This window comes from Cololabis saira, chromosome 24 (assembly GCF_033807715.1).
Source record: "Cololabis saira isolate AMF1-May2022 chromosome 24, fColSai1.1, whole genome shotgun sequence".
Lineage (NCBI taxonomy): Eukaryota > Metazoa > Chordata > Actinopteri > Beloniformes > Belonidae > Cololabis > Cololabis saira.
The window spans coordinates 17,780,385-17,794,856 of record NC_084610.1 but is presented as its reverse complement, the minus strand read 5'-3'; the positions used below and the strand labels follow the sequence as shown (position 1 = coordinate 17,794,856).

The following is a 14,472-nucleotide window of genomic DNA, read 5'->3' as shown; positions in this document are numbered from 1 at the left end:
AAGGTGTTAACGACATCCACAAACGCGGACTGTAGAAGAACCACGGTGCTGGTACTATTGGACCTCAGAACAGCATTTGACACCATTGTATGTTACTAAGCGGCTGGAGTATTGGGACATACTTTCTGACACAGCAATTGACTGATTTGAGTCTTACTTAAACGACATGAACTACTTTCTGTCAATAAATAACTTTACATTGGAACTGTCAAAAGTTACCATCTGGAGTTCCCCAAGGATCCATCCTGGGACCCTTCCCATTTAACATTTACATGCTTCAAGTTGCTCAGATTGTAAGAAACAGCTAGATAAATTACCAGAACTATGCACACACCTTTACATTACCATGTCACCGGTTGAGAATGTATGGAGGATTTTTTGTGCCAAAATTAAATAAATAAATACATCATTAATTAATTAAAATGTGAATGAAATATATAATTAATTAATTAAACATGTCATTAATTAATTCAAATTAGAATTAAATATGTCATTAATTAATTCAAATACAATTCATTTTAAGTAACTGAGTTTGACGAGTGAAACTGACAGTTTTACATTTCATGATTCACACACAGCAACACGAAATAATTAATTAAATGTGTCATTAATTAATTAAATGCAGTTTTACATTTCATGATTCACACACGACACAAAATCATTAATTAAATGTGTCATTAATTAATTAAATGCTGAAATAATAAATATATTTGTTTACTTAAAATGAATTGTATTTTAATTATAATGACATATTTAATTCTAATTTTAATTAATTAATGATATATTTAATTCCCATTTTAATTAATTAATGATGTATTTATTTATTTAATTTTGGCACAAAAAATCCTCCATAAGAATGAGCCCATACAAGAGCAAATCGATGAGTGGATGTGTATGAATGAAAACAGTTGAATAAAATCTAAACTAAAGTAGTTGTTTTTGGACCAAAAGAAAACATTTAAGATTCAGCTCATGGCTACAGTTATCGCAGCTAGAAACCACTAATGACTCATAATCTTTATTTTTACTCTTTGTGTTTCCATCTTGTAAAGCAGCCTGAATTGCCTTGCTGAAATGTGCTGTACAAATAAAATTGTTTTCCCTTGCCTTCCCTTCATTCAGGTGTGTCGCCACGCACCTGAATGCTCCACACCACCAAACTGCATGCATAGAGGTGCCCACACCTGCGGATCAATCAACCAATTGCATTTGATTAGCAACACCTATTGTTGTTCATCTAAGCAACTATTTGTTTAATTTAAAAACCTGATAAGAGCGATATTACTTTTTATCATCTCAAAAGCTGGAAGCGAAAGAGGCTTTGCTGTCTTCTTCACATGTATTCGTGTGTGCAATATTCATTGGCACTGCTGGGATGTTCATTAAGGAATGAACTACCACTCTGTAGAATCCTTCTGCATGACGAGAGAGAATAGTTGTGTCTTTACTGCACTTACACACTCAGTGTGAAATAACTCAAATAGCTTGGTGATGGGGATTTTCAGTCCATGAACTGTTAGCTGCTCATACATCTTTGCAGAAAGCCATTTGAGAGCATACTTTGCAGATGGGAAGTGATGTTAACATAATATAGTTCTTTTTAACCATACTAATCTCACTTAAAAGCATTGCTTCAAGTGACTTTGCATTTCATAGATGGATTTGATACATAACTATACTGAATACTGTTCTTTAATAAAACACTATTGTTGACAACAGCAGCTCCTGCCAGAACTCACTGACTACGTTTACATGCAGTCAAAATTCGTGTTAAGGTCAATATTCCGGTTACTGAAACATTCAGAATAATCTGTTTCCGTGCGTGAGCAAACAGGGTTATCCCTGTATACATGGTAATTGTAATCATTTGGGATATCTGGATCAAACCAGCGACGCACGTAGAACGTCATGACGCAAGTACTTCCTGGACTCAAAAGACCAAGATTCCTTGCTAAAAAGAACATGCGCAGAAAACAAATTCCTGTTCCTTTAGATGGGGATATCCCGTTATGCATATGGGTCAATGACGAATAAGGATTTTCAACAGGTCAATTTTAAAATAATAAAAAAAAGAATATCTATTGCAGTAGTTCAAACATTAAGAATGTTGTGTACACATAAATTCATATAAAACTTTTAAATTAAGTGATTTTTGTCAAGATGAATTGGCACTAGCCTTAAAAAAAGTAATGTGATGCAACCATGATTCATATTAAAATAAATTAATTTCCTTAACATCTTGACATCTTTTTTTTTTTTTACAAGTTTTCAGTGTTATTTTAATGGTCGCGTCACATGATATTTCATAAAATGGACATCAGTCAAACTTTGTATATTATGATGGAAATATAAATATAAATGTGTATAAATCTTATACACTACAAGACATTTGGGAAATCATGCCAGATAGGGCAGAATATTGATTTAAATACATTAAGAGTGATTTCAAAAAAGTTTTCAAAACAAGAGTCATGGTCGCACCACGTGACATTTTGACGCTTAAAAAAACAACAAAATCCCAAATAACTAGTATTTTTTGTCAAATTCAAGTGAGTCCATATGTGGGACAGGTAGGTCATATATATGGTATTTTTTATCCATTTAAACCTTTTTTGCATTGAAAAAAAACATTTTTTTTTCGGAAAATATAGGCGTCACGTCATTGACCCGTATACATGACCAAATATTCGGGGTAGAAAAGGAGTAACCCAGGGGTCATTTTCGGGTTTTTAAAAAAACGGAATATGAGCAAATTCCGGTTATTCAAAGGGGTTATTGGTGTTTACATGGCCGTGCGGGTTATTGCTAATATTCCGGTTAGAAAGGGGTTATTAACTGCATGTAAACGTAGTCACTGAATGATCCTCTTGCTCTTCACTTTAGGGATTGTCGATGTGGCTTTGCTGCACCCCCCCACCCCCACCCTTTCAACCTAAGTTGATCTTCACTGTCAAACCCCATGTGGCGACTACTGACAGCAGAGAAGGGAATGTGTGTACATCTGTGGTTTAATTTGTACAGATTTGCTTTCCACCCTTAACTGCTGTTGCATGTCCACATTGAAGAGGCAACGTGCTTAAATAATCCAGCTAGCATCTCTCGTTCATCAATCAGCAACACAGGTACGTGAGTCATTCTATAATTAGGGGTACATGTCATGTCCATGGGCTGTATTTATCAATTTTACTAAATATTTACTTAAAGCAATGATCAACTTTATATCAGGGCACATTTCTCTTTCATTTAATACAAAAAAGTCAACAGATTCCATCATTTATTTTTCAAAAAATGCTTATTCTATACTGGATTTTGTTGTTTTTGTGCTGTCCGATTTGCTAAATGTCAGGTTTTGCTCTTCAGATTAACACTAAAATACATTTTTTTGTATTTAATTTCCATAATTATTTGTTCAAAATAATCATTAAAATATTAGAAAGGTGTTTTAAAAACTATTTGGTTCATGCATGTACATTAAATCATCCACTTTGTGTGTGTCCGAGAAATCTCTGTCAACTGTGTTACCCATTGAAAAAACCCCTATAAATCAGCTGTAGTTAGCACAAAATGCACTAAAATGGCCGAAATGTCAACTGTGTTACCTGTCAACTGTGTTACCCACCAACTGTAACACTGTAACTGTAATTAGAGTTTAAGCTTGGCAATTATCGAATTTAGCACATTTAGGGTGTATATTATGGAAACAACTAGATTTTTTATCAAAAAAGAAAACTGATTTTGTCACTTTTGGTTGATATGAAATGTACCCCTAATTATAGAATGACTCACCTACAAAAAAGGTATCAATCAATAATTTAGAACAGTGCACATGTTTTTTTTTGTTTTTTTTCAATAACAAATTTCACAGTGTTGAATTTGAAGGAATTTTGGACTTTTGCATAGTTGGATGGGTGTGCAATTTTATGGCGAATGCATGAGCATTATTCAGCAAAAACTAGGCCCAAACAATCAAAACTGGGGTTGGAAGTGACAGGCTAAAGGTGAGTAGAGAGAAGATTTGCTGTGAGAAATGAAATGGTCCGACTGAGTGCCAGATCTGCTGACTCACACGTCAGTATTGTGCTGAAATCCTCTGCAAACCTGACCACTTTTTATGGACCCGTTTCCAAAAGTACTCACTCATCCATTCAGCAGTGTGTATTATACAAGTCACCAGTGGGTGATAAAAGTCATTGAATAATCAAGATTTGTTTTCGTGGCCCGCTAGTCTAATATTTCATTATGACGAGTAGAAATGGATTGAGATATGTTTATTATTGGCAAAGGAAATTTTAATACAGCCGCTGAGAATAAAGCAAAAATACAATATAGCATTTCATAGAAACCTGGTGGGATGACATGTAGAAAATCAAATAATGTTTATTATAATAATACTTTTAAATGTTTTTAAATCATTTCAGGGACATTTAATGTATTTGTGAGTGTTTTGTGTTTGAGTTTTACTGTCATTTCCTGTTTAATTAGTACATTTCAAGCAAAATTGTGACCAAGTAACTCACTCCAAGGTTACAACCTACATACTGTCAATTCATATTAGATATAAAGACTTTTTCTTTCTTCATATAACTCTCTGGATATAACTACCCAAAATTGAATAATAATGTTTTGAATTGAATTTGAATAATTATATATTGACCCTGAGGGGGGATAATAATTTGCTAAAGTATAAATTATGAATGGAGAAAAAAAAATAGAATATTAAAATAAAGGATGAAAGTCAGGATGGTAGCAAAGAGGACTGGTTAAAAATCTCCTGGAATAACCATAAATGTTTTAGGTGTCATGTTTGCAGCTTGGGAACAATTTAACGGATAATGTCATGTACAGAACTGATGGGTGAGCGTTGAAGGTTTGGGGCACGGAGATGCTGCTTCACAGTAACATATCCTTGAATATAACATCTGTTGTTCAGAAGCTTATAATCCCTCCTCCTTTATTTCTGCCGGCAGTCAATTTCTGCCTACATCATATTAATCCTTATATAGAGGCAGTGAGATGTTTATAGTTTTATTTGGATCCCCTTTAGCTACAGCAAAACTGCAGCTATTTTCCTGGAGTCCGACACATAATACACAGTACATTACAACAACAAATTAAAAGCAAACCTAAAGAGGTAGCATATAAAAAAAGAAAGGAAAAACTGAAAATAAAGAAAAAATAAGTCATTCCATTTAACATTTAGACATAAATAAAAACAATATATATTCATACATCTATAACATCAACAAATTCAAACAATGCATAGTTATCATAGTTAAATAACCATTTTTAATAAATATTCATGTATTTTTATTTATTTTTTTATAATTTTTTTTATATATATATATATATATATATATATATATATATATATATATATATAAATACATGAATATTTATTAAAAATGGTTTTATATATATATATATATATATATATATATATATATATATATACCGGTATATAAAAAAAACATTTTAATAAATATTCATGTATTTATATTATTTATTTACTTATTATTTATTTATATATATATATATATATATATATATATATATAACCATTTTTAATAAATATTCATGTATTTATATATATATATATATATAACCATTTTTAATAAATATTCATATATATATATATATATATATATATATATATATATATATATATATATATATATATATATATATATATATATATGTATGTATGTATGTATGTATGTATGTATGTACACATATCCATATACTATCTACATTATTAATTTAATAATAATGAAATAAGTTTTATATGTATCTATTCAAGAGATAATTCTTTACTAACGGTTTGAATTATTTTATGTTAATAGTTTGCTTAAAGTGTTTGGGAAGTGTGTTCCATGCAGATGTAGCTCTGTACATCACTGTTCTTTCACCATAGTTTGTCTTTATTTTTGGCAGTGAAAAATTACCTCTGAGAGCATGTCTTGTGCTGTAGCTCTGATTTTCTGAACTGTAACATAATGTTTTGTATAGAACTTGCAGGGTTTTTGATATGGATACATTTCTTACAAATATTAATAAAGAATAAAGTATTCTTTCTCTTACCATTAACCAGCTGAGATGATGTAGAATGTGTTTCTGCAGCAATGTCAGGTGAAGCTTATGTGTCTTCTCTATATCTGTTGAATCCTATCTCGTTCAAGTTTCGAGCTTACATGATTCTGAAAGCTCAATCAGAAAGAGCTCAGCTGCTGTAGTACAACGGAGGAATGGGATAAAGTGCGGTCAAACTTGATTCCCCATCCGTAGTTACAGGGCTGCATCAGCCAGTTTGCACATCAGGGGGAGACAGGGTGCAGGAACGCCCTGCACAAATGCATGCAGCAGTACCGCACCGAAGGGTATTTTCACTATCGTGCAAAGCAAGTGAAAGTGGCTCGGATAGGAATGTGCCTCTGGACGGCAGGTGGGTGACATTCATCCTCAGTGAAGCTCTTCTACTGTGAAGTAGTAAAATATTGATAACACGGTACCCTGTCATAAAATGTCACGGATCTAAGCCCTTCTGCAGTAACTTGCAAATTTCAGTGGTGCAAGCCGTTTGCATGAAATGCCGAAGGTGCAAGAGTCACAGATTCAGGAATGCATGCATTGTGTATCTATACCAGGGGTCGGCAACCCAAAATGTAGAAAGAGCCATATTGGACCAAAAACAGAAAAAACTAATATGTCTGGAGCCGTAAAAAATGAAAGGTCTTGTATCAGCCTTAGAATGAAGACAAATGGTGAGAAGAGAAATGTTGAAAAAAAGTCAAAATGTGGAGAAAAAAGTCAAAATTTAGAGAAAAAAGTCAAAATGTTGAGATTAATGTTGAAGTACAATCTCGAGAAAAAAGTTCAAATGTTGAGAAAAAAGTGGAAATGTCGAGAAAAAAGTCGAAATGTTGAGAAAAAAGTCGAAATGTCGAGATTAAAAAGGAAAGGAAAAAGGAAGAAAAAAAAGTGGAATAAAGGAAAGAAAGAAAAAAGAAAAAAAAAACAAGAAAAGAAAGAAAAAAAAGGAAAAAAAGAGAAAAAAAGAGAAAATAAAGACAAAGAAAGAGAAAAAAGGAAGAAAAAAAGAAGAAAAAAGCAAAAAAAACAAGAAAAGAAAGAAAAAGAGAAAAGAAAGAGAAAGAAAGAGGAAAAAAAGGAAGAAAAAAAAGAAGCAAAAAAGAAGAAAAAGGGGAAAAAAAGGAAAAAAAGGTGAAACATTTTTGAAAAAGCTCCAGGAGCCACTAGGGCGGCTCTAGAGCCGCGGGTTGCCGACCCCTGATCTATACAAATCAGCACAAAGAAGTAGTAGTAAGAAGTAAAAAAGTCTGATTTCTCATTTATTTATTTATATAAATATATGTTTGTGTAATTGACAGTTTCTTTGAAGCTCGGAGCAAAACCCTGTGGAAAATACCAAAATATATTATTGTCTCAAACAGTCTTGCGGCTGGAGACAACGTTCCTCTTGGTAATAGAGGGTGCAAAACCTTTTTTCTCGTCACCGTCTTAGTTTTGAGTAGTCTTCTTTAGTTCTTTTTCAACTCAATTCAGTAATATTTAAATAGCGTCTATTACAATACAAGTTGTCTCAGGTGGCTTTTCCAGAGATCCAGAACATTAAACATTTAAATCTCAGCTTGTGACCAACACTCCTGTTTAGTATTCAGCTTTATCTACTCTTTTATTTTGAAAGAACTTTCTTTGACGTGACTTCCTCTGTTTTTCCCTGTGGCAATCTCCTACACCTGTGTCTCGTTAGCTTTTCAGGGTCCATCAGTCTTTTGTCATCTCTTCCATGCTGGTTAGTTTTGTTGATGGTTAGTTCTTCTCATTCTTCTCATTTTTACATTTAACGTTCTGGATGTTTAGCTTCATTGACTGAAAATAAAGGACTGTTCTTTACTCCTCCCTCCGGATCTCCTACGTTTGGGTGCTCCCTAGCCCTAGGAAAGAGTTATGTGTGTTGTTGATAAGTATCTATTGAACTGCCAAGTTTTAAAGATTACTTGTCCACTGATGTGTTATCAAAAAAATGTGTTCTTCTCCTCCTGGTAGAATTTAAGGTGTATGATTCACATAAAGTAATACAGTCTCTTGACACTTGACAGAACAATAAAGTTAGAGGGATGGTAGTGTTGGCATCTCATGTAAAAGAATAGCAACACTGCTGAGTAGATTGTTGTATCCATCTCCTGGATACGGCTGACGGTGTGTCTAATTTGTGTAAAGGTGTGTTTTTATGTGCAACTTTCTGTCTTTTATCTGCTTCCTGCTGATAGATGATGGATGATTCGGAGGCGTGTTCTCTGCCCGGTGGGCTCGCCAGCGTGAAGAAACAGTTTGAGAGCCAGGAGTTTGCCTCCTCCTCGTCCTCTCACTCCAGCGTCACCCAGTTTCATCTCCAGAAGAGATCAGTCCAGGTGAGACTCTAATCACGATAAAGAGACACATTTCCTTTTTTTTTTTCCTGCAGTTAGTATGTAGTAGGGCTGTTCGATTTTACCCAAAAATAAAATCTCGATTTTTTTTCTCTCAAAATCCGATTTTCGATTACGATTATTTTGTGAATTGACAAAAGGCAAAGAAATGATTTCAAATATGCTGTTTTTTTATTGAACATTTGCCCCATTGGGCTTTAAGTGCAAACTTTGCTCTTATTAAACCAAAAATGAATGAATAAAGTGCAAAACTCTGTAAAATAAGTTGAAAAATTTTTAAAAAAATATAAAGTTTTATCTCTGAAAAAAAATCAGCAAATCAGCACTTGCAAACATACAGTAAGTTATATTTCCAATTAAATAAAACAAGACATTTTCTAATTAAACTAAACTGGGTCTTTGCATGCTAAATAATAATGCAACCCATGAAGGAGGTAGAGGTGTGTAATGTCAGTCATTACATTTGCAAGTTTTTTGCAAGGAACACGAGCCGGTCTACCGCGTTAGGCTTGAGGGATGCCCGGTGGCATGTTACAACGCCCCCTCCTACACTAAAGAGCCTCTCCAATGGGGCACTTGTCGCAGGTATTGAGAGGTATTTCCATCAATCATTAATATGTGTGCAGACAAGGTAAAAAAAAAAAAAAAAAAGTGAAAAATCGATTTTACGATTTTCATGTTTTAACATCGTTCTAATTACATAATCGCGATTACGATTTAAAATCGATTAATCGAACAGCCCTAGTATGTAGTGAATGTCTGCATGTATTATTCATGGGCCTATTTCCACTCAGGCTGTACTTCTGACACTAAATGTATGTAAACTATAGAAGGTAAAGGGAGGGGGTGGTTTTCTTTGCTTAGAACGCTGGAAACATGTTAATCACACAGTGTAGCTCCGTCTAATGTCACTAAATGTATTAGTAGATCTAAAGCAGGTCATGGTTTGTTTTTTGTTTTTTACCCATGTAGCAATGGAATAAATAAATACATAAGGCTCATTCAGACCCCAGAGACCCTGTATGCTCAGTTTGGAGTTTGAATTTGCATGCAGAAAGTTCAACTTGGAACGTTTCGAACAGGGAAACATATTTCAGTTTTTTGAACATATTTGATAAATATGGTAAATCAAACACAAATTTAGATGGAAAAGAAAAACATTCTCGCCCAAAAACAACTTAAAACTATGAAAGACTACACAGTAATATGATATTGATCAAAAGCAATGATGATTCAGCTTTTTCCCACCATCATTGCTTCCCCTCGTTATTAAAAAATGCATTTTGGGATATTTTCCCATTGCAACTGAACCCTGAGTCTCCACTGGAGCCATCCTCTCTGCAAAAACGTATCCTTAGGGCTGTTTTTTTTTTTTTTTTTAAACCAGTAGCACAAGTTACCTTGTTTTACTTGTAACTTAAATCAGACCACTTGAAGCAATTCATTAAGGCTGGCTGGTAAATCTGTTCTCCGTGTTCCGCGGTGACTGACGATATTTCACCAGAACATAAGCGCAAACAATGACACGTATGAATAAATGGCCCGAATTAGGAAAGAAGCATGTATAATAAATGATTGCATGGATGAACGGATATAGAGCAACGACTTCCTGGAGTTTTATTGTGTAGATTAAAGGAGAAAATGGAGTTGTGAGAAGGCCAGTTGTTTCTCCAGCTTCTTTTTACTAAAGTAACTGAACTTTGATTGATTGATTTTCATTGCACCAGTTTTTGTGTTTTTAAAAATTATGTAAAAGCTAAAACGATAGCAAAAGCCAGACGATAACAAAGCTAACAGGCTGTTAGCTTCCGAGTACTTGTGTATTTCCTAATCTCTTATCTCCATTTTAAAGGTTATGTCTGTAATTTGGGACAAACCTAAATACCTTCTAACTTATTAAACATAAATATAAATGTTTATTTGATTTAAAGGTTTTATTTCAGAAACTCCCATTCAGGTTTGCTAAAGCATTAGCTCATACAGGTCAGTTAAATTTGTGAAATTCGATAGCATCACATACCAACAACTAATATGCTTTTGTCTTTGATTATAAAAGTGTCAAGTCACCAGGTATAAACATTGTTCCAGGTGATTATTAACAACATTTTATTTGAGTGCATCATCAACACATCTTAAAAAACAAACCTTTAAATAGCTTATTCAGCAAAAACATGATTTTCTCATCTCATACTAAGAAACATATAATTACAATTATGAAATCTAGGTTGTTTTTTTTTTCTTCAACGTAATCTTTCCTTAAAAGGTTCTACCTTTTTTAGATTATACTCTGTACAACAAGATTTTGTTTGTCCTTAATGTAGACTTGTGTTGTACAGAGACTAAATAAAACTTTAAGGTCAGTTTTCATTAATGTTGTTTTCCTTACAATAGGAGCCAGAGAGGCTGGACATGTCAAACCCTTCTAGTACTAAGTGAGAACATTATAGCTCAGGGGTCGGCAACCCGCGGCTCTAGAGCCGCATGCGGCTCTTTAGCGCCGCCCTAGTGGCTGTTTGACCTTTTTTTAATTTTTTTTCTATTTTTTTCCTTTTTTTCTCTTTTTCCTTTTTTTCTCTTTTTCTTCTTTTTTTATTTTTTTCTTCTTTTTTCCTTTTTTTCTTCTTTTCTTCTCTTTTTTTCTTCCCTTTTCCTTTCCTTTTTAATTTCGACATTTCAACTTTTTCCTGAAATTTTGACTTTTTTCTCGAAATTGTACTTCAACATTAATCTCGACATTCCGACTTTTTTTACTCGAAATTTTGACTTTTTTTCTTGACATTTCGACTTTTTTCCTCGACATTTCAACTTTTTTCTCGAAGTGCATAATGAAAAAAAATCTTCCCCCAGTTCTAACTAATATAGAAACATGCAGCATGTGTTGCCTTCATTCTAAGGCTTATAAAAGACTTTTAATTTTTTGCGGCTCCAGACATATTTGTTTTTTGTGTTTTTGGTCCAATACGGCTTTTTCAACATTTTGGGTTGCCGACCCCTGTTATAGCTGTACGATTTTTTTTTTTGTAGACAATGTGTTATTCAAGATGGCGATAATCATAGACATTTTTCCTTCTCCTACCTAAAGCCAGCAGAACTTGTAAGACATGGTGCCGCTGTCTACTCTGATCCCGATCGTTGTGTAAAGTGAGGAACGCACGAAAGCTGCTGAATGATTTAGATTCTCCTGCAGCTCTTTATTGAAAACACTTGGCTGGTATGACAGAGGACTTCCAGCAGGTCAAATCAAAGAGGGCACCTTGAACTTAGCTCGTCTACGTGGATCTGTCATCCGGTGCGTGAGGAAAATGCCAGAACATGTTAGTCGCGGCCCGGGTCAGGCGCTGGATCTTTGCAGAGTAAGGTCATTTCCGCCCCCTCCTCGCATTTCCTTCCATTTGCTCATTCAGGCAGGAAAGCGTGCGACAACCGTGCTGAATGCTGAATTTTAGATACGGGTTCATAAGCGTAAATATATCCAAATCACTTTAGTCAATTTCCTGTTTCTCTGCAGCAGTAAACCACATGAAGTTGTCTTGCACAGGTGTGATATCCAAACAGTGTTTTTACATCAGGACAGATATGCTCTGGCAGCGGTTTCTGCAGAGCGGAACATCCCCACTCCCTATGCATCTTTCATGTTAACAGCATACCATACACGCTCAAATGTCGTATTTTCCCTTTTTATCCTTCAAATTCCATGAATCTCAAAGGAGGGAATAGATGCTGCACTTTTGTGCATTTTCATTTCTATTCCATTGCAATTCCTCTCCAACAATGAAACACTCGATTCAAACTAAGCAGCTCCCTGGGAAGCGGCACATTAATGGAAAAAACATTTGTTATCAGCCCCAGAAGGAATTTTTCTTTAGCTTTTCCGCAATAGAAACAATTACTTATCTGCACACCGTTTCTCATAGGTAGCAGTCCTAATGTGATAAAACTGCTTTGCTTAGTGTGTTTGAGAGTGCCGCCGTGTCTGAGCTGGACCTGGGAGCCTTGTATGTGCTCTCGCTGTCATTCTGTGTCCATATGTACTTTTGTGTGTTTGACAGGAGATATCAAGCTCCTCAGAGGTCACAGTGAGAAGCAGTGCCAGAGAGATTATCCCTGCACCAACCGTCACTCACCAGGAGGTATTTGTCTCTCCATGTATTGACGCCATCTCTAATATGCTTAGGCCTGTGTTGAAAAAAAACATTCTAAATTGATTCTCATATTAATTCCTAAAAATCGATTTGTATGTCTAAAGATCGATTTTTTATTAATTTTTTTTTTATTATTTTTTTTTTTTTTTTTTTTTTTTTCATCATTACATTTTTGCTTAGTGAACTTTAATCCCAGTAGTCCCAGTAGTTTTGAAAACTCCTGAACTAAATGAACTTTTCTTTAGAGAAAATGCTGGACATTTCAGCTTAAATTTCTAAATGTTATATTAGTTCAATGAAGTTCATATTATCAATATTTACTATGGTTTCTCTGTTATCGGACACGGTTTGTCATGAAATACCTGAAAAATGCCGGTGCTTCATGGCAAGCTGTGTGTCTGGTGACAGAATAAATCAGACAAGCTAAAATAATTTGTCTACTGCTTGAGCTGTTGCAATTTCTTTCTTTTTTTGCACTTTAAATGGATATTAAAATGCCTATTTGAGTTATTTATTTCTTAGTTATTTCACAATAATTATTGTGAAATTATTATTTCAATAGTTATTTTACAGTCATATAATCCAGGCAACACTAACCCAAATCAATATCGAATCGGATCGAATCAAATGGTGATAATCGATTCTGAATCTTAAGAATCGGAATCGATTCTTGACATTAGAATCGATACCCAGCTCTAAATATGCTAGTCTTTTTTTTAAATTAAATTTATAAAATGATCCCAATAGCATGAGCGCCGAATGATTGAAAAGTGTCCCAGGCTGCAGTGCAACTGCCATCATGCTAACGATTTGCTGTCTTCCGTTCACAGGTGATCCATGATCAAAGAGTCCACCGTAACAATGTGACCGGCAGTTATGGGGACCATTACAATGAAACAGGTTATTCTGCTCATGCCTTTTTATATTGTAATTTGCACGTTTTCATCACAGCACTGCTTGTGCCCTGTATGTTAATGATTGTTCCCACTGTGGCCTGAATAAGGGATGAGCCCTGAAAATGACTTGGAGTAAAGATGATTTTATGTTCAGTTCATACCGGCAAATCTAATCAGGCCAAAGCCAAGAAGGTAAAATATTGAAAAGTGGAAATTGGGCAATCACTGCTGCACAGTTTCAGAAAATGAAAACTACTCAGGTTTTTAATGAAATGATTTATTTCTTTTTCCCTTTCCCCTGAGCTCCATGAGTGTGAATGACTTAATGAGGCAGTCTTCTTCTTGTGTCTAATTCAGTTATGCTTGTCGGAGGAGAGGACCTACCAAAGGTTTCCACTCAGGCTTTGAAGCAGCAGTACGAAAAAACGGTGGAGGAAGCTGCACCAGCCAAGGAAATTAAGGTAATGATGCTGTCTGTTTATCTAAACAGATGATGCTTTGCCTTTTTTTTTAACAAGGTATCTGTGTGAAGATGAGGCCACATCATGAAATCATCAAAAGGGAGTTTGTGCATACCACAAAGTGATGGGAAATAAACTAGATTGGATGAAAGGGCTCATCTTTAAGCAGCAAAGTCTGAAATTATATTATGAGGAAAGCCCAAGCTAAAATATGAGCTTGTATTACTGCCTGCAGTTCAGGGGATATTTCAAACACGTAGGTAATTGCAAAGAAATTATGCACGGCAGATAATGGCTAAATTTGACACATTTGAAATATTTGTGAATTAGGGTGTTTACATTCAAACCATGCGCTGCTTTTGCTTCCATCTCAAATTACACTCGGCAGCACAAATCATTGAACTTTTCCAGGTTTCAAGTCGTAACGCTATTTCTTTCATTACCTTTCACTTCAAAGCTATGGAGGATTTTTTGTGCCAAAATTAAATAAATAAATACATCATTAATTAATTAAAATGGGAATGAA

General features: G+C 34.5%; 1 protein-coding gene across 2 annotated transcripts in view; it reads left to right on the top strand.

Annotated features, from left to right (window-relative positions):
* Nucleotides 1-14,472, top strand: part of xirp2a (xin actin binding repeat containing 2a) — a 118,847-nt gene that overhangs the window by 91,525 nt on the left and 12,850 nt on the right. For both annotated transcript variants that reach the window (XM_061716163.1, XM_061716164.1), the window contains 4 exons: nt 8,289-8,429; nt 12,497-12,577; nt 13,420-13,489; nt 13,843-13,946. In XM_061716163.1, coding sequence (XP_061572147.1) covers nt 8,289-8,429; nt 12,497-12,577; nt 13,420-13,489; nt 13,843-13,946 — 396 coding nt within the window. The remainder of the gene's footprint in view (nt 1-8,288; nt 8,430-12,496; nt 12,578-13,419; nt 13,490-13,842; nt 13,947-14,472) is intronic.